This window comes from Nycticebus coucang, chromosome 9 (assembly GCF_027406575.1).
Source record: "Nycticebus coucang isolate mNycCou1 chromosome 9, mNycCou1.pri, whole genome shotgun sequence".
NCBI lineage: Eukaryota > Metazoa > Chordata > Mammalia > Primates > Lorisidae > Nycticebus > Nycticebus coucang.
The window spans coordinates 2,279,502-2,299,983 of record NC_069788.1 but is presented as its reverse complement, the minus strand read 5'-3'; the positions used below and the strand labels follow the sequence as shown (position 1 = coordinate 2,299,983).

The 20,482-nt window shown below is 43.9% G+C and overlaps 1 protein-coding gene across 4 annotated transcripts in view; it reads left to right on the top strand.

The window, feature by feature from the left end:
• DOP1A (DOP1 leucine zipper like protein A) overlaps positions 1-20,482 on the top strand; it is a 128,127-nt gene that overhangs the window by 105,862 nt on the left and 1,783 nt on the right. For all 4 annotated transcript variants that reach the window (XM_053601252.1, XM_053601255.1, XM_053601253.1 and 1 more), the window contains 12 exons: positions 937-1,041; positions 4,286-4,352; positions 5,819-5,963; positions 6,135-6,214; positions 7,045-7,154; positions 7,427-7,576; positions 7,719-7,780; positions 9,526-9,678; positions 11,590-11,726; positions 12,722-12,777; positions 13,655-13,819; positions 18,176-18,305. In XM_053601252.1, the coding sequence (XP_053457227.1) occupies positions 937-1,041; positions 4,286-4,352; positions 5,819-5,963; positions 6,135-6,214; positions 7,045-7,154; positions 7,427-7,576; positions 7,719-7,780; positions 9,526-9,678; positions 11,590-11,726; positions 12,722-12,777; positions 13,655-13,819; positions 18,176-18,305 (1,360 nt within the window). The remainder of the gene's footprint in view (positions 1-936; positions 1,042-4,285; positions 4,353-5,818; positions 5,964-6,134; positions 6,215-7,044; positions 7,155-7,426; positions 7,577-7,718; positions 7,781-9,525; positions 9,679-11,589; positions 11,727-12,721; positions 12,778-13,654; positions 13,820-18,175; positions 18,306-20,482) is intronic.

The following is a 20,482-nucleotide window of genomic DNA, read 5'->3' as shown; positions in this document are numbered from 1 at the left end:
CCAGCCACGTACATCTTACAGACCTGAAGTCCTAATTGAAGATTTTAAAATACTAAATTATAAGAAAATCAGTTAAATAGAAATGGGAAACTGGACCTACTTTTGAAACCAGGCTTATTGCCACTGAAATCATTATTTTTTTAATGTAGGTGATCATGTATCAATCCATTCTGCTTTTTTTGTTTTTAAAGTTAGGCATGATAACATGAAAATACCTTCTTGTAACTCCATTTTGCATTTGTCTGACCCCTGAACAAAAGTTCTTTAATTTGAGTTTTGATAAATTTCTTACTAGAGAACCTGAATCTAATCCTCTCTAATAGGACAATTCCACTTTCTTCACCCTACTTGGCGTGTTTCAGCTCTATGACTAACTTCTATAAGGTTAGGTTAGTTAGTGATACTGATTGTGACCTAGAACAAGGTCTGCCCGCAAATCTGAACTTAGATGCAGAGATTTGTTAGAGTTAAGTCAGACTGTAACAAGGATAATTTTTTTGCAGATGAGAGAGTATTGTCAGTTGACAGCCTTCCTATCTTGAGGTAGAGACTTGTAGGTGAAGGAAAAAGACCTAATTAAAGCAGGAAATGAAGAGACCAGGAGAGGGAGAGGGTGACTATGTTATCAGTAATTAAACTGGGAATTACTGCAATCATATTTTACTTTTGAGAGTCCATGTGATAAATAAGCAAGATTTCTGTAGGAACATTTCTAGATTAAGAAATTACATTGGGTATTTGAAATGTATTTAGTTTTCTTCTTACATTAGTAGAAAAATAAAGCTTTTAGGAATTTTGTTGTATCGTAGTATATAAAAATTTAGACAATGTTTCAGAGAAACTAGGAGAAAAATGTGCTGAGGACAGTGGGAAGATATTAAGAAAGTTGGAGGTGACTGTGGCTCTCTCTACCCACAAACCGCACTTGTCTTGCAGAATCCCAGTGCCCAACCTCGTGGACAGCTGGGCCTCTCTGCTGGTGCTTCTGAAAGACTCTGTACAGCTGAGTCTTCCAGCCCCAGGGCAATTTCTGATACTTGGGTAAGCAGTTTCACTTAAAAATATTATTTTGAATAAGAGCATGATGCTTAGTGACCTAACTACTGAGAAGCAGGTGTTTTAGGTGACCACATGGTCTCTCTGGCTTCCCATCAAGTTCTCAAGGCACAAAGTAAGATGGGAACGGCTGTAAACAAGAAGGGGATGAGGTGCAGAAATGCCGTGTGTCTGTGCACACACAGGGTGTGAACCAGTGACCTGAACTGCAGGGCAGCAGTCCTGGGGGCCGTGGGGCCTCAAGGGGAGAGAGGGTGGGCGGCAGGGCTAAAGGGCACCCTCAGATGAGGTGCTGGGCTGGGCCTGCACATGGACAGGCTTGGAAAAGTCACTTTCCCCAGTATCTTGGAGTATCTCTCCTGATATGTGTGATAATTTGTGTGATTGTGTGGTAAGTAGTGGTCCCCCCTAAACACAGGCACTGTAATGTTAGAAATAGTGTCTGATTCTGCTCTTGGTTGTTCTTCACCCATCACATGCTCCATAAACACCTGCTTTGTGTATAAAGGAGGTAGGAGCAGAAGACCTTTGTGGAGTCGGGAAAGGGAAGAGCATGAAGAGCAAGGTCCATTTTCTGGTTTGGTGACAGAAGGATGGGGGGATATAAGGGGAGGTCCAAGCTAGATGGTGAAGGACCTGGAATTCTCTGTTAAGGAATTTGGGCTTGGGGCGGCTGTGGGGTTAAGTAGTAACTGGGGTTACTGGCTCAAGCCAGTTAATAGTAGCATAAAACAGAGGGAAAGCGGTTGGGCTGGGAATTCCGTCCCAATTGGGAGGTAGGCAGACTGTGAACTGATGAGACAAACTAGGGGAAGGGACCAGCAAAGGAAATAAAAAAGGAAGCATCAGAAAACTAGAAGAAAACAATGTGTGCTAATTGTTCTGGAAGCAAAGACAGTGAAGAGGATGTGGTGACCACCGTCAGGAAGGCTGAGGGGAATGAAGAATGACAACAGGCTGCGTTTGTTGATGATTCGGAGAGGCGTTGGTGATTTGAGGGAAGGAATGACTTGTGTGCACACTGAGCATGGGAGGCACGGAGAAGAGGGGATGTGGTGTGAACTCTCTCCGACCTTGACTCTGCCTCGGCCTACTGGTGGTGTTAACAGCCAGCAGCAGTCACCAGACACCACACTGAATGGCTGTAAAATCAACCAAATGTGAAGAACTTGAACCTTCTAGTCAACCTCTGTAGGTCTGGTGGTTTCCTCTGTATAGGTGTGTGATTCTGTATCCAGAGACTTTGTGTCTACCCTGATTGTTCTCATAAAACTAACAGTTCTAGTTTTTCAGCCAATGGTCTCAAAAAATGTGAAGAGGAGGGAAGGTGAGAGTTCTCAGTAAGATGCCTCACACTTCCGGTGAAAATGGGGATATAGTTTCTCCCATGAAGCAGAAAGGAAGAGGTGACCTGGTGGGGAAAGCTGGAGGACGGTGGGCCAGCATGTGACAGCTGAGTGACGCTGAGGGCCCAGCCCAGGGTGGAGATCAGATCCCAGGTCCTGCTCTAGAATTCCAGGGACCAGAATGATCCCTGGACCCTCGTGATACCTGTTTTGAAAATTAAGTAAACTAAAGAGCTGAAAGAGCTTCAGATGACGGGGGTGTGATGAAAAGAGCAGCAGGCTCTGTCTGCAGTTCCCAAGTAGCAGGTCGTTAAAATAACTCACCTGCTGGGTTCTTAGTGCTGAGAAATCACTGTGCACACTGGACACCAGATGACATTCTCCTACAGATTTCTGATTCTTTTAACCTTGAGTCTTAGCCCTCATCCCTCGAACCTTGGCTACCTCAGTAAACCAAATCAAGATTGTTTTCCCATCTGTCAAACAAGAATTTTATTTGTTCACCCTGAATCCGAGTTGTGTAAGACTCATAGAGGGAATGTATGTTCAGTTCTTTGAATCATCACAAGAAACTCTGCTGGCTAATTTCATAAAACAATGAGTCCATCTACTGTGATCTGCAGCTTCTCTCCTAACAAGATTTTGCTGTCTCCTCAGTTACCTTCTCTTCTTTCTCCTTGCTCACAGAATGAAGGATCACACCTTCTCAACGTGTGTGTACTGTTGAGCGTTAAAACAAAAAGTTGAACCCTTGCAGTCATACTAGAAACTTAATTTCCTTTAAAAATTTCTGTTGGTTTGCCTTTTTTGTCAACTAATCTACTGATCCTCTAACATTTCCTACTTACAAAGTAGAAATTGATGTGAAGTTTGGTCTTCAGTATCACTTTATCTATTAGTCTGGAAGTAATTGGAAGACCAGACCATGTAGTGAGTAGAGTCTCAGCAGACAATGGGAATGGAGACTTTTTCTTTATGAAGTATTTTTTTTTTTTGTAGAGACAGAGTCTCACTTTATGGCCCTCGGTAGAGTGCCGTGGCCTCACACAACTCACAGCAACCTCCAACTCCTGGGCTTAAGCGATTCTCTTGCCTCAGCCTCCCGAGCAGCTGGGACTACAGGCGCCCGCCACAACGCCCAGCTATTTTTTGGTTGCAGTTTGGCCGGGGCCGGGTTTGAACCCGCCACCCTCGGTATATGGGGCCGGCGCCTTACTGACTGAGCCACAGGTGCCGCCTGCAAGGCTGTATCTCTTTAAAAAAAAAAAAAAAAACTATGGATTTTGTTAACTTTTTTGTTGATGTTTAAAACACATATAAAAAAACACATAAAAATAATTAGTACACAATTCTATAAATATAAAGTGTATAAAAAGAAAACATGCCAACTACATAATCATAAACCCAGATTAAGAAATAAAACATCACGTGTCCTCTCTGGACCCCTTTCAGTTGCTACCATTTCCCCAAAGATAACCCTTATTCTAACTGTGCAGGTGGATTTAGCCTTGATTTTGAACTGTCAGGGTATGCAAATATCTTACCTGATGCCTGACTTCTCTCACTCAGCACGTTTGAGCTTGACCGTGTGAGTCACAGGCTATGGTCTGTTCATTGTGTGGGTACCTCACACGTTACCCCTGTCCTGCTAGACTGGGCTCCTTGTGGTCCGGGGCTCTCATGGTGGAGCTGCAAAGAGCATCCACCCGTGTCTGTCACGCCCGTGTGTGCCTTTCTGTCCAGTCGCAGGATGTGCACAGACACTAAAAACTCAAAACAGAAACAGAGACCACAAAGGTACTTACACATTGTGAAAAATTTCGTTGCATCATTTTCTTTAGACTAATACATCCTGTTCATGTTTTTCTCTTTGGCCCTTTTAGAGTTCTGAATGAGTTTATTATGAAAAACCCTAGCTTGGAAAATAAAAAAGACCAAAGGGACCTTCAGGTAAGGCATTCTGAATTCAGAGCTGTTGCCAACTGTGTTTCTTGATGCCTCAGTCTGAAGGTGGGAAGTTCAGATATGATAATCTGTGAGTCTTCTTCTAACTTCAGACATTCTGTGAGAATCAGCAGTGTCTATTATAAAGTATCTGTTGTCAGAAACGTCCGTCCACGATGCAAGTTCATGCCCAGTGCTTGTGTACGTGTGTGCACACAGGGAGGTTCAGCCAGGCAGGTTCATAACTGCGGCGTGTGTGTGTGCACACAGGGGGGTTCAGCCACACAGGTTCATAACTGCGGCGTGTGTGTGTGCACACAGGGGGGTTCAGCCACGCAGGTTCATAACTGCGGCGTGTGTGTGTGCACACAGGGGGGTTCAGCCACGCAGGTTCATAACTGCGGCGTGTGTGTGTGCACACGGGGGTTCAGCCACACAGGTTCATAACTGCGGCGTGTGTGTGCACACAGGGAGGTTCAGCCACGCAGGTTCATAACTGCGGCGTGTGTGTGCACACAGGGGGGTTCAGCCACACAGGTTCATAACTGCGGCGTGTGTGTGCGCACAGGGAGGTTCAGCCACACAGGTTCATAACTGCGGCGTGTGTGTGCGCACAGGGAGGTTCAGCCACACAGGTTCATAACTGCGGCGTGTGTGTGCACACAGGTGGGTTCAGCCACGCAGGTTCATAACTGCGGCGTGTGTGTGTGTGCACACAGGGGGGTTCAGCCACGCAGGTTCATAACTGCGGCGTGTGTGTGTGTGTGCGCACAGGGAGGTTCAGCCACGCAGGTTCATAACTGCGGCGCGTGTGTGTGCACACAGGGGGGTTCAGCCACACAGGTTCATAACTGCGGCGTGTGTGTGCGCACAGGGAGGTTCAGCCACACAGGTTCATAACTGCGGCGTGTGTGTGCGCACAGGGAGGTTCAGCCACACAGGTTCATAACTGCGGCGTGTGTGTGCACACAGGGAGGTTCAGCCACACAGGTTCATAACTGCGGCGTGTGTGTGCGCACACAGGGGGGTTCAGCCACGCAGGTTCATAACTGCGGCGTGTGTGTGCGCACAGGGAGGTTCAGCCAGGCAGGTTCATAACTGCGGCGTGTGTGTGTGCACACAGGGGGGTTCAGCCACACAGGTTCATAACTGCGGCGTGTGTGTGTGCACACAGGGGGGTTCAGCCACACAGGTTCATAACTGCGGCGTGTGTGCGCACACAGGGGGGTTCAGCCACGCAGGTTCATAACTGCGGCGTGTGTGTGCGCACAGGGAGGTTCAGCCACGCAGGTTCATAACTGCGGCGTGTGGTGGTTCAGCCACGCAGGTTCATAACGTGCACACGTGTGGTGGTTCAGCCACGCAGGTTCATAACGTGCACACGTGTGGTGGTTCAGCCACGCAGGTTCATAACAGTGTGTGTCTACGTGCACATGCACACGTGTGTGTTGTGGTTCTTCCTCCTTCCCTAGGACGTGACTCACAAAGTAGTAGATGCAATCGGGGCAATTGCTGGCTCCTCTCTGGAGCAGACAACATGGCTGCGACGGAACCTGGAAGTTAAGCCTTCTCCTAAAATAATGGTTGATGGAACCAATTTGGAATCTGATGTTGAAGGTACTGCTCTAAGATGCTTGGTCTTACTCCCCATGGGCCCGTGTTTCCTGAGAAATCATTTCTGCTAGCACCATAAACACACACACTCATCCCTTTTCTCATCTGTAGCAAGTAGAGCTTTTCAGGGGGGAAATACCTAACTGTGTCTTCACCTGCCTTTGTCTTACTTAGATGTGCTGTCGCCTGCCATAGAAACGTCAAACATCACTCCCTCTGTGTACAGCGTCCGTGCACTGACACTACTCGCAGAGGTAAACTTGTCATCAAGATTTTTCACATGAACTTTGAAGTAAACCATTTTATAGCTAAATATTAGCAAGTAATTTTTATAGAGGAGTTTTTAATTTGAAACTGCTAGAAATTTTGTACTGCTAGAAATCACTAGATAAAATTAACAAATACAAGATTTTTGCCTTATATGTGTTTGGATTACTTAGCTCGTTAAACATCAGTGATAATTACTTTAGCTATCGCTCCCTCTCTGTGTACACTATTTTTTTAAGTGTGTTTTTAAGAAAGGAAAGTACTTTTGTATCACAGTTTGGGTGGGAGGTTGGAGGTGTCCAGTGATGCCTGCCTCTGTATTTCACAGTTTACCAAACATTTTTATATACATTGTTGGACAGGCTCTTTCTTAAACCCTGTTACAAAGCCTCCATGTCATTTCTGTTTCCTCTTGACATGTAGGAGACTGGACCTTATAAAAATGTGAACACAGGACTGAGGCCAAGTAGCTGGGGCCTGAGCGGCCCAGTGCCACCTAACAGTCGGGGTCAGAATGAGTACTGAGTTTCTGGTCATAAATTCACTATTTATTCACTGTCACTTTAGAAAGTTGTTGAACTCCCTTTTTTCTATACTTCCCTATCTCAGTTGGAAACAGTAAAATTGGCCCACATTTATATCCTATAGTTACAATGGATGGAAAACTAGATTGTGGCAAAAACCACTAATACAAAAATGATTTAGGAAGATCCGATCTTAGATTTTTTGATTCTAAGGTATTCTAGGTTTTCTTACAACTGACAGTCCCTTTAGCTGATAGCAGCCTCAGCTCCATCTCACTTCTTGTGTCTTGAAGGTTCTGGCCCACCTGCTGGACATGGTTTTCTATAGTGATGAGAAGGAGAGGGTCATCCCTTTACTCGTGAACATCATGCACTACGTCGTGCCCTACCTCCGAAACCACAGGTACTGCTGCGATTAAACAGATGCTCAGAGTGAACCACAGCCGTAGGAACAAGTTCTGCTTCCTTGTTGCCACTTCTGGAATTTATCATAAAATGATATTATTCTTACTTTGAATTATGATTGCTTAAAAAACACACGTGTATTATTTCTCTTATGGTGCTTTCTGTTTCATGTCTTCATGTCTTTGTCTCAAGTAACTGTGACCATTTATGTGGAACTTGAGGTGGTGATTAAAGTTAGAGCACACAGGTAAGGATCTTCCTTCCTCACAGCGCACACAACGCCCCCAGCTACCGGGCCTGTGTCCAGCTGCTCAGCAGTCTCAGTGGGTACCAGTACACACGGAAAGCGTGGAAGAAAGAAGCCTTTGACCTCTTCATGGACCCCAGCTTCTTCCAGATGGATGCCTCCTGTGTCAGTCAGTAAGCCGCCCTCCAGCTCTCCTGCATGCACGCCACGCACCCCCCGTCTGCTGAAGTCAAACACTGTCTCTCAGTGTAGAGCTCTGTCCTTTAGCAGTAACAAAAAAACCAAATCACATGTCATGATCTTCATCTCTTTCAGTTGGAGAGCAATCATGGACAATCTGATGACACATGATAAAACGACGTTTAGAGATTTGATGAGTGAGTATTGTGGGATGGCAGCCTGGGCGGAGTCTCTCCTAAACTTGATTCATTGCTACTATTTACTTTGCTCTTTTCTAAGAAGTACTGAATTGGCTCTTAGCTGTGTTACACTTAGGACTCTACGGGAATATAATTTTAAAATTTACAGAGGACAACTTAGTGATAAATAATGAGTAAAACTATTTGTCCTCTGGGAGCACCTCATGGAAAAAAGAAGCCCTGTCCACTTTGACTCTAAGTTGTCTCCCCAACTCACAGCATCATACCTGACACATAATAGGCGGCTGATAAATAGTGACTGAAGGAATGACAGAGGAGGGAGGCAGAGCAAGGCAGCCAGGGGGTCCAACTTATCAGACACACTCTAAATTCCTAGGGTCCTATTCATCTCCTCTGATGGAAGAAGGAGGGTCAGAATCACCCTCCCCTTACCCTTTCTGGGCTATCTTGACTGATTTTATATATTAAGATTCCATTTAGTATTTCATTTGAAAAAAGTTTTTCTTGATTTATTTTTAAAAGCTCAGAAGTTACAAAATGAATGAACTTACGTAACAATGAAATTAAGTGATTCTATAAAATTTTGTATAGATTTCTTAGCCAAAACTATGGTTTTCTTATCTAGAAAAGGTTGTTTTTCCTCTTTGCTCTTCACAGGGTTGTTTTAAGGATCAGATTCATCTATTCAATAAACATTTATTAAAAGACAGGGAGAGAGCACAAGACATGATTGCAAGAGGAACTTTACCTAACAAATGCAATCAGTGTAACCTGGCTTATTGTACCCTCAATGAATCCCCAACAATAAAAAAAAATAAAAAAGACAGGGAGTGGAGGGAGGAGGTCTGGAGGAGGGAGGGTATTTGGGAAGACCTCCACCTAATGTGCATAATGCAATGATACATTTCTAACTATTAAGAGTAGAGTACAAATGTCTTACCACAACAAATAAGTAAGAGAGGCAATGGTTATGTTAATCAGTTAGATGTAAGCATCCCACATTGTATATCAAATCAGCACATTGTACCTCATAAATGCATTAATGTACACAGTTACGATTTAATAAAGGAAAAAAATAAAATCACTCCCTAAAAAAAAAAAAAAATAAGTAAAAGACAATAATGAGCCATGTATTGTGCTAACCTTAAGCAAATTTTAAAAACTACTACAAAGAGTAAGAAGTTGTAAAGGAAATAAAATAGGGTGATATGTAACTGATTTTAAATAACAGAAAAAGAGCTTATAATTGGGGTAAAACTCAAGAAGCTAACCATGAGAAGGCCTCAGGACAGGATATTCCAGGCACAGGGCAGCACGGACTGCAGTGTTCTTAGGGTGGGAGCAAGCTCGGTGAGTGCAGGGTGCCCAGCAAGACAGGGCGTCACGGCAGAGTAGGAGGCACAGGTAGGTGGGCCTGGTTAGATGGGAATTACTGTTACGGGTATGTGACGAGGTGAGCAGATGCATAAAATACTGAAGGGTTTGCCCAGAGTTTTGTAAAATGATTCTGTTCATGGTTTCACCTTCTAACCTGTCTGTGTCACAATTCTTGTTTCTCAGTGTCCCGTGTACACACGCCAGAACCAGCCTTCAGCCCAGGGAGGGGCCCCACGTTCTCTACCACAAGCTCCTCCCACATTGGGATGGCATAGGGAATCCAGCCATTTTTAAAAAGAAGTAACTACATGATCTTTTTCCAAATGACTAATGTCATAGACTCTCTCACTTGCTTTCTTTTTCAGCCCGAGTAGCTGTGGCTCAAAGCAGTTCACTTAATCTCTTTGCAAACCGTGACGTGGAGCTGGAGCAGAGAGCCATGCTTCTCAAAAGATTAGCATTCGCTATTTTTAGCAGTGAAATTGACCAGTATCAGAAGTATCTTCCAGATATACAAGGTAAATACTTCTCCATAGAGAAAACTATAGTTTTTTCTGTTCCTGACAAAATATTTTCAAGTGTAGGTAGATGGGGAATGTTGTTAGCACTCGAAATTTTTCTGCTGAAACGATAACAGTTACCAGCTCAGGGTCTAAAAGAAGTGGACACCAAGTCTGTGGGGCCAGCCTGCGTGTGCTCCCTCCTGTCCTGTCTGGTTCAAGTCTCCTGGGAAGTCATTTTTAAGGAGGGAGTTGGGGACAACCTTGCTGCAGGAGGCAGGTTAGCGTGATCTCATGGTGCACAGAGATCACATACCCTTAAGGAGAATACCACAACAGAGGCAAAGCCAGGAAACTGACTAGAAGCAATTCTTGGAGGTCTGTAGTTTGGGGGCTGAATAGGGGGTTATGTAAGTACTTTGATAATCTTCATCAAATAGGTTTGGTGACCCTCTTTGTCTGGAAGGCCATCAGGACACTCATTACCACCCTCTGCTGCCTCGGTGAGGACAGACCTCAGCCGGGCAGTGGGTCAGTGTGTGTGGAGCCTCCAGCCTCAGCACTGACACGGAACATGGTGGTGGTCGTCCCTTGGCAGAGACTTTTCTCATCTCTCCAGAAGACAAGTGATTCCTTCTTTCCTAAATCTCTATACTTAATTGCAGATACACAATGTGTGCAATGTCCTGCAATTTTCTTTAAGTTGACTAGATCAGTGCTATTGAGAGCGTGGTCCAGGAGCCAGTATCATCTGTTACCCCAGACGTGCAGAAGTTTACAGTAAACATCTTACCTTCTTATTTGATAGTTAAATGAGTCCATTGAATAATAAGAAAATTATGTTTATATTTTGATAATTCATTTTTTTCATATCTTATGAAAATATTAATCTACAATAGAATAGAACTTGTTTGAACAGTTGGTTCTTCACCACAGACAGTGCGAGGTTCTGGACTGGGTGGTGGATAATGAGCTACTTTACTGGGTACTGAAGGTTTGACTGGGTGGCGGGTGGCGAGCTGCATTGCTGGGTGCTAAAGGTGTGACTGGGTGGTGGGTGGCAAGCTGCGTTACTGGGTACTGAAGGTGTGACTGGGTGGCAGGTGGCGAGCTGCATTGTTGGGTACTGAAGGTGTGACTGGGCAGTGGGTGGCAGGCTGCGTTGCTGGGTACTGAAGGTGTGACTGGGTGGCGGGTGGCAAGCTGCATTGCTGTACTGAAGGTGTGACTGGGTGGCAGGTGGCGAGCTGCATTGCTGGGTACTGAAGGTATGACTGGGCAATGGGTGGCGAGCTGCATTGCTGGGTACTGAAAGTGTGACTGGGTGGTGGGTGGCGAGCTGCATTGCTGGGTACTGATGGTATGACTGGGCGGTGGGTGGCGAGCTGCATTGCTGGGTACTGATGGTGTGACTGGGCAGCGGGTGGCGAGCTGCGTTACTGGGTACTGAAAGTGTGACTGGGCAGTGGGTGGCGAGCTGCGTTGCTGGGTACTGAAAGTGTGACTGGGCGGTGGGTGGCGAGCTGCATTGCTGTACTGAAGGTGTGACTGGGCGGCAGGTGGCGAGCTGCATTGCTGGGTACTGATGGTGTGACTGGGCGGCGGGTGGCAAGCTGTGTTACTGGGTACTGAAAGTGTTACTGGGCGGCGGATGGCAAGCTGCGTTACTGGGTACTGAAAGTGTGACTGGGCGGTGGGTGGCGAGCTGCATTGCTGGGTACTGAAAGTGTGACTGGGGCAGCGGGTGGCGAGCTGCATTGCTGGGTACTGAAGGTGTGACTGGGCAGCGGGTGGCGAGCTGCATTGCTGGGTACTGAAGGTGTGACTGGGCAGCGGTGGCGAGCTGCATTGCTGGGTACTGAAGGTGTGACTGGGCAGCGGGTGGCGAGCTGCATTGCTGGGTGCTGAAAGTATGCACATTCCTTTCAGAGAGGCTGGTGGAGAGTCTGCGGCTGCCACAGGTGCCAACGCTGCACTCCCAGGTGTTCCTGTTTTTCAGAGTGCTGCTTCTCAGAATGTCCCCGCAGCATCTCACCTCACTCTGGCCCACAATGATCACAGAGCTTGTGAGTCACTTTTACTTCAATCCAGTTGTAAATCGAAATTATAAAACAACATTATTAGTTTCAAGGTGCTTACTGGATAAAAAGCAAATCTTGGAAGAACTGAACTCTAGTTAAACCATTAATTATCCATTTTATAGCTGAAGTAGTAAAACAAATCATATTCCATCTCTACAGAGCTTAAACTTGCAGGTGCGCAGCCCGGTGGCAGCTCCTGGAGCGTGGCCACTTTGTCGACCTGGTGTGGTGGACAGTCACTCCTGCCCACAGTAGTGACTGCGCGAGGCCTGTAGGCTCAGTCCACATGGTGGTGCCTCTGGTCATAGAGATGGTTGAGCTGTCTCTAAATGCCTGGATGTGTACGCTTAAAGTGCTTCAGAGAGCCTTGCACAAAGACTGTAAACTCCCAAATAGTGAAACCTTCCAAATCCCACCTGCCCCCACTCAGTTCCCTTCCCTGTCATCCTGGTCCTCATGGGAACAATTCAGGAAGTTGGGAAAGAGAGACCAGTAAAGGGAGGAAAAGGATCTGTATCTCCAAAAACTCAGCTTTATAATTTCTCCACAAAGAAACTCCCTTTAACATTTCTTTTTCTACCATTTTTTTAAATAACTATAATTCTGTTCCATAATCACTGAACAAAGATTCCTGCCTTTGTCACCTGGACTTCGCCAAATGACTGGCCCGGCTAATTTAAAATACCTAAAGATGTATTCTAAAGTATGTTTTTGTATTAATGAAGATACAGCCTAGATAACTAAAGGAGTGGACTTGGAATATCCCTAACACAAAGACATGTTTAAGGCTGGAGGTGATGACGCCCTGGTTTGCTCCTATGCCTGTGTCATCAGAGTACGTTATGAAGACATGCAACTACCATGCACCCAAAATAATCAAAAATAAAAAAATTTAAAAAGAAAGTATGGCCTAAAGATAACTTGAAAAGATTAAATATCCGGTTTAAATAACCATTTAACATTTATTTCTTGGTCCTCAGGTCCAGGTCTTTTTACTTATGGAGCAGGAGCTCACTGCTGATGAAGACATATCACGGTAACATGTAATAGATTTCAGTATGTTGTTGTCAGTTTTTAATAACATCCTGAAAGCATCCAGAATGTTACTGAGCAACTAGGACAGCGTATATAGAATTTTATCTGAATACTTTATATAGTCCATTATTATCTCATTGATCATGTTTAGATATACTTGAGTTTCACTTACTCCTTAAGATTTTACACTAATCAATTAGCATGTACGGCCTTTGGCCTCTAGACACAAATTTCATTTAAACCAATTCAGTATTATTTCAGCTAAATGAGCTGTGTTGGTTTTGTTAGGTTAGACGTGGTCCCTGAAACAGTGTGACATACATCACACATAGGATAGCTTGGTTATGCCAGGTAACCAAGATATCTGTGTCCAAATCTTTCAGAAGGTATTGTATGTCCAAATCTTTTCACTAGAAGTAGTTTGCTAATGGATAGCTAAAAATGTTTTATTTATAGAGAATTTTTATACCTATTTGTAAATTGAGAAGTCCCTTGAAGACCATAAGTCTTGACTTTATTTTGCTGCTCTTTGGTACAAGGTTTATAAAGAGTCTCTGATACTAATAACTGTCTGTTACTACAAAGTTTCTCCCCCGCTATTGAGGAGGAATGAGGTGTCTTGGCTTTATAATTTATATGTTTATCTTTCTTGACTGTAATTCAAGTCATGTACAATTTTTACTTTCTTCAAAGTTAAAGAACAAAAGTGAAAATTTTTGTTTGAGAACCCAGAAAAATTAATTTAGTCATGAACTTGCTTAGCCAAATACTGGTACATTTACACCAAGATGATTATGAAAAATATTAGCTGGCACTTTTAGATTTTCCGGGAGTTCCCTGAAAGTGCAGCCACTGACTGTCCTGCCTCCTGCTCACAGGACCGCAGGCCCTTCCGTGGCTGGTCTGGAGACGACCTACACAGGCGGCAACGGCTTTTCCACATCATATAACAGCCAGCGGTGGCTAAACCTCTATCTCTCTGCTTGCAAATTTTTGGATTTGGCCCTGGCATTGCCTTCTGAAAATCTTCCTCAGTTTCAGATGTAAGTAAAAGTGAGTGAATATATTAAGTGGATATTTTCGAAAATGCATTTGCTTTGATCACTGACACATAAGCCTAATCTAAAGTTCCTCGTGTATGTTGACATACTCATAATTTTTGCTAAAATGTAATTTTTGGCAGGGGGTGGGCAGCAGCTATTGGAGGTAAATGGGGCCCTGCAGATGTGAGGCGGTGGGTGCACGGCTCACAAGTGCACAGGCCAGTGCTGAAGACTCACAGGAGAGCATGGGACGGGCTCAGGGAGCTCAGAACAACTGCTGGGAGGCCACAGGGCAGCTGTGAAGGTCAGAGCAGGTTGGGGGGGGTGGGAGGGTTAAACTGTGAAGAGTGCCAGCTGGGAAAGGGTGGCAGGAGGCAGGTGCACGTTTCAGGTGCGGGAAGGTCAGCATCCTGCAGTAGACTGGAGAGGAGAGGCCAGCGCCGACCAAGTGCTGTCAGTCTCATAAGCTACCCTTAGAGCCAGCTGTGTCATGAGGAAAGTGGGAAGCACAAAGCTTGAAGGAATGAGCAATGCCATCAGGCTTGCACTGTGGGAAATGTGTGCACAGTCTGCTGTGGAAAGGGTCCCCAGAGGGCAGGACGAGGCTCCAGGAGCTGTTTCATTTTAGATGATGATGAATTAAACTTCCTTACAGGGAGGGAATTGATGGAAGTAAATTCTCTCAGTGCCTTGTTCATAAATATTCAAACATACTTATGGTTTTCATCTAAATTTTTAAAGTATCAGGCAAACCGTGATCTTATCAGAAGGAAGCTAGGGTCATTTGAGAATTTATCCACAAGAGCAAATATATATTTATAGAATGTATTATTATATCATAGTATTCTTCTGCAATGCAATATTAATAGCATAAAGTGTAAGATATCAGAATCTTTTTTATGTTTTTATTTAGACATGCTTTTAAATCTCAAAAAAATAACTATTTCACAAGGTTACTTTCGTTAAATTTAATAGGCAGAACTAGAATTTATTTTTAAGTTAATTTCAGTTCCTTTCATTTTCTTCTCCACTTTAAAACCATATACATCTACTTCTTGATGAATTTAGTGGTTAAATATGTGTTACGTTGATATACTCTCAAAGAAGTCCAGAAAAGGACAGTGAGAAGAACGATGCGCTGGGGATGTCAGACTGTGCCCGTGGAGCTGACCTCCTACCTCCAGGACAAGGACCAAAGGACTTCACACTCCTTCTCAAGATGCTGCCACAGAAGGGGAAGCATGACATAATGTTAGCTGTAGTTTTTTAAAAGCTACGTCTTTTTAAAAATTAATAAAATCGGGCGGCACCTGTGGCTCAAGGACTAGGGCGCCGGTCCCACATGCCAGAGGTGGCAGGTTCAAACCTAGCCCCGGCCAAAAAAAAAAAAAAAAAAAAATTAATAAAATCTCGAAGCAGGAGAATATAATAAGGTGATAATCTTCAAAGAGTAATATCCAAGTATGATCGAAATTTTGTAAATTCAAAATATTTGATAATTTTTCTACATATAAATTAAACAGTATCCATATAACTAAAATGTACCATAACGTGTTATGAAAGAGAAATAAATTGGGAAAAGATGCTTGAATGTATCTGACAAAAGTCTAACATGTTTAATGTATAGAAATCAATAACCTTGTAGCAAAATGGGCCAGTGGACAACAGAGTTAGTAGTTCACAGAGTGACTCTAAACATAGAAAAAGGTGCTCAGCCGTACTCAGAAGAGTAATTCCAATTTAAACCAGAGATAACCATCAGAGTGGTAAAGATCTAAAAGCTTCTTTCTTTTACCCGTAACAGAAGATTATTATTGCTGTTGGAAGTGTACACTGGTAAGTGTCTAGTTGTTCTCCAAATTTAAAATACATTTTTTTGGCCAGGCATGGTGGCTCACACATGTAATCCCAACACTCTGGGAGGCTAAAGCCAGTGGATCACTTGAGCTCAGGAGTTGGAGACCACCCCCTGAGCAAGACTGAGACCCCATCTCTACTAAAATAGAAAAACTAGCCAGGCTTTGTGGTGGGCACCTGTAGTTCCAGCTATTCCAGAGGCTAAGGCAAGAGAATTGCTTGAGCTCAGGAGTTACAGAGGTTGCTGAGCTAGGACACCACAGCTCTCTACCCAGCACAACAGAGTAAGACTCTGTCTTCAAAAAAAAGAAAAATAAACAATAAATAAATAAAATGTATTTTCTTGAGACTTCTTATTCAGCAGGCCAGGCTTTCCCATCCCTCTTGAAGCCCCTTTCTTCATGTCCCTTCTCAGGGACCAGCTGAACTGCAGATGGCCTGCATTGATGGCGTGGGTGAGGCACGTGTGGTGGATGAAGCAGTGAGCCCCAGAGAGGGGTCTGAGGGTTCCAAGAAGAGGAAGGGCCCATCAGCAGGAAGTGCAGGTGGCTTCAGGAAGCTGGAAAAGCAGATGGATGTCTCTGGCAGCATGAGGAGAATGGATGTGAGAGGTCACGGCGGGATGTGGCCCCAGTGTGGCCTTCACCGTGATGTGCTAGGCAAGAGATGCTGTGCCGTGTCTGCTATCTGAGTCTCGAATGCTTCAGCACACCACTCCTCTCACAGTTGGTCTCCAAACCAGTGAAGGCAAAGTCACGCTGAGGGACGTGACGTGCATGTGGGCAGTCGGGCTACTGCAGGGGAGCACAAAGATCCAAGATGCCACAGGAACCGTGAAAAACGGACAGGCTCCACCTTCCCGTGGCTTTGGCTGAGACAGGATAAAAAATGGAATTGAGAGTAAAGAAAAGTTTTCAAACTTTTAGAGAAAGACAATTGTACAACCATGGTTAGTGTTAGGGTCAGAACGATTCTACACCTAATTGTCTAATTAGTGACAGTGACCACTGATGGGTAGTGTCCTTACGCCTACGGACATGGTTCTAGGGCTGACATTAAATATCTCCCTCTGTGAGCAGCACAGAACCTGCTCTCCAGGCTGATCTCAACCCACTGTCACCTCTGTAATCAATAAATTTCCCAAGAATGAAAAGAAATATGTATATATAGAGAGAGAGAATAAGCCAGTAATTCTACTATATCCAAGGACCTATCCTACCACTATACTCTCAGATGTGCACAAAAATAAGCATTCTATAAGGGGATTGTAGCATTTTTGTAAGAGTAAGAGATTTGGACAGTCTGGGCACTGGTTAAATCAGTACCTTCCCGGCTCACACCTGTCATCCTAACACTTCAGGAGGCCAGAGCAGGGGCATTAATTGAGACCAGGAGTTTGAGGTGAGCTTGAGCAAGAGTGAGACCCTGTCTGTATAAAAACTAGAAGAATTAGCCGGGCACGGTGGTACACGCCTTTAGTCCCAGCTACTGAGGAGACTTAAGGCAGGAGGATCATGTGAATCCAGGAGATTGAGGTTCAGTGAGCTGTGACACCCCCACTTCACTCTAGCCTCTTGTCTCAAAAGAAAAAAAAAAAATCTGTACTTTCCCACACTTAAGTACTATATAGCTGTTAAAAATAGGGTTTTTAGGGCATGGGGTGATTTCCAAGATACACAATTAAATCAAAACAAGAAGCAACTGCCCAGTGCCATGGCCCATGCCTGTAATTCCAGCTACTTGGGAAGCTGAGGTGGGCTGATCCCTGAGGATCAGGAATCAGAAGTTTGAGACCAGCCTGGGCAACTGGCAAGATTCCATCTCTAAAAATAATTTTAGAAAAAACAAGCAGCAATCATGATGTATGTATGTTTATTTGTTTTAAGGAGAGGGTTGGTTGTACAAATACGCATTCTCTGCATAAAGTCTCTGGAAGGGTATAACTGACAACAGTGAGTGGTCCTTTGGTGGAAGGGAAGCTCTTTTATGTGGTCTGAATTTTTTCCATAATCAGATACTATTTTTACTTATTAAAGCCCTAAGATTATAAGAGATGTACAAAATCAGTCCTTTTACTTAAACTCCTTCAGTTTTGTGCTTCCTTCCTATGTCATTAGGGAACTTCTAGCCACTTACATGTTGAGAAATCAAGTTTTTGCCAGAATAAGAGTAAGGAAAACAAAAGCAATGTCCTTGTACGAGCTGTTGTCTACTAGCTAAGGGGGAAAGAAACATTCCCTGAGTATCTGCTTTGTGCTCAGGAAGAAAATGCAGTGATGAGCCCCGCAGAGTGCTCCCGATTCACTCCTCACAGCCCTGTGGGTGGTGAACAGGAGCTGTGCTGACGAGGAAAAGGCTCTTGGAGACAAAGGTGACGGAGCTGCAGGTGGCACAGCTGGCATCAGGGTCTTTAGTGGGGTCATGATCTTTGGTACCTTACATGGCTCATCTGAGATGACACAGCATGTGCATCACGGTGCCAACGTCCTCTCTTTGCAGGTACCGGTGGGCCTTCATTCCAGAAGCCTCAGACGACTCGGGCTTGGAAGTCAGGAGGCAGGGCATTCACCAGCGGGAATTCAAACCCTACGTAGTGCGGCTGGCAAAACTGCTTCGGAAAAGGGCAAAGGTGCTGTGTTCTTTTTCTTCTGTTTTGTTTTATGCAACTACATATTGCATTAGTGAATTATTTATTAAAAATTTCCTGGGAAACTGAAGACATTACCAAGTTGAGCTATTTTGAGAACAAGTCCCTAGTTTTTAGAATTAATGTCCATGGCCCTAATGTCCAGACATTTAGAAAATACATTGCATGTGTTTTAAAGAAACATCTGGTTATCAGATTCTTTCAAAAAGACAAGAAAGGATGTCTTTTGTACATTAGTAATATCTACCTTAAAATATTTTCTCCTCTAAAACCATAAAATCTTGGAATTATAAATGTAAGTGCTTAACACTGTAATCTTGAGTCTTGTCAAAACCACAGTATTCACCTTAACACCATGAGGAGGAGCAAAGAAATAGGAGTTGACTGAGAAAAACTTGGTATCAAAAGATTATTTAAACAATAATTAGTAAAACTAATTAATGGGTGATATACACATATTAAATTTTTTAAATTATATTTTAGCCAAATTAAATTAGCTGGACATAGATAAAAATAAAGGGGATATCACTGGCATTCATTCATTCTTTTTATACATAGGAAGTAAAATGTATATGCTTGCAATTCCATTCTAGCCTATTATCCCAGTTACTCAGATGGCTGAGACAAGAGGATTGGTAAGAGACCAAGAGTTTGAGACCAGCTTGGGCGATATAGAGAGACCCCATCTCTTTTTTAAAAAATGAAAAAAAAAAAAAAATAGCTGGCCATGGTAATACACAGCTGTCGTCCCAGCTACAGGGGAGTCAGAGGCAGGAGGGTTGCTTCGGCCTAGGAGTTCAAAAGGCTACAGTGAACGGTGGACTGAGACCCCAGCTCTTAAAAAAAATTCATTTTCTAAGAATGAATTAGTTCTGCTAAGTCAGTGTTTTAGGTTTTTTTTATTATGACCTACAGTAAGAAATAGATTCCATATCCTAACCCAGAACAGCCATGTAACAGAATCTAAAGTTTGTCACACAAACTTCTTGCCCTTAACACAGTGAGGTCTTTTCCACAGTTCCTTCTGTTTAGTTGCTGTTGTTGATGCTGACTGTGTTCCGTTTAAACGTATTTCAAGATTCCTACCCAACCTGGACTTTTTAAAACGGTACTCAAAAGTGACCTGTAACTATGAGAAGGGTAGTGAAGGGTCTCATTAGTATAAAACATTTACTTAGAGAAAAGTGGGAATTAACTTAAAATATATACCATAATTTAAAACAAATAACTTAACAATATGCCATAAAGCACATTTGCAGCGCCTTATGTACTCTGTGCCTGGTGGTTGCATCAGGCCGATTTATTACCCATCTTTGCCAAAGTATGTAAAAGTGGTGAAACTGGCATAGTCATCATTGGGCCTTTGTTATTAATCTTCTGTCTTCTTTTGCTTTCAAAAAATTTAAAAAATGTACTGTTTGGGTGTGATCTCTGGGTTCTGGGAGGCCTGTGTGCAGTGTATGCTTTGAGTGCCCAGAAATTTTCTGCCCTTCTGGAGTCCCCTACTCAGCTGCAACTCAACCTGAACCCCACAAACTACAGAAATGGAATGGGGGAAAGTGACTAAACGGGAGACTCTACTTGAAGGAATTTACATAAGGAACTTGATTTTAAAATCTCAGTTGCTTCTGTAGAAGATAAGTAAAAAAGGTGAAGATGAAAGTTGGGTCCAGGGTGGTGTCTGTGGCTCAAAGGGGTAGGGCGCCGCCCCATATACCAGAGGTGGCAGGTTCAAACCCAGCCCCTGGCCAAAAAAAAAAAAAAAAAGAAAGAAAGTTGGGTCCAAAGTTCAGGGACAGGACTTAGGTACTTTGATGTCATGGGGTCTGGAAACTCGATGAATCCAGAGCAGTGTAGTCACATGTGGCCCAATGCATGTCCTTTCTGTCCCCCCACATCGCACTATCAGTGAGAATTTTTATAAGACCCCCTTTTTGCCCAAAGCTTGTCCCACAGAATAAGACAACTATTTTGACTGGACGGCATCCTCTGTCGCCATCACTCTAAACAAGGTCTTCACAGCCAAGCAGACTATCCACTGGAACAAAGGATCTGAGTTCTTCCCTTTCCGGCCACAGGACGAGGAGGAGAACTTTAAGACATAAGTTTTGGAGGGACTAGAGATGACCAAGCATCAGGTGTGGGTAGCTGAGTGATGC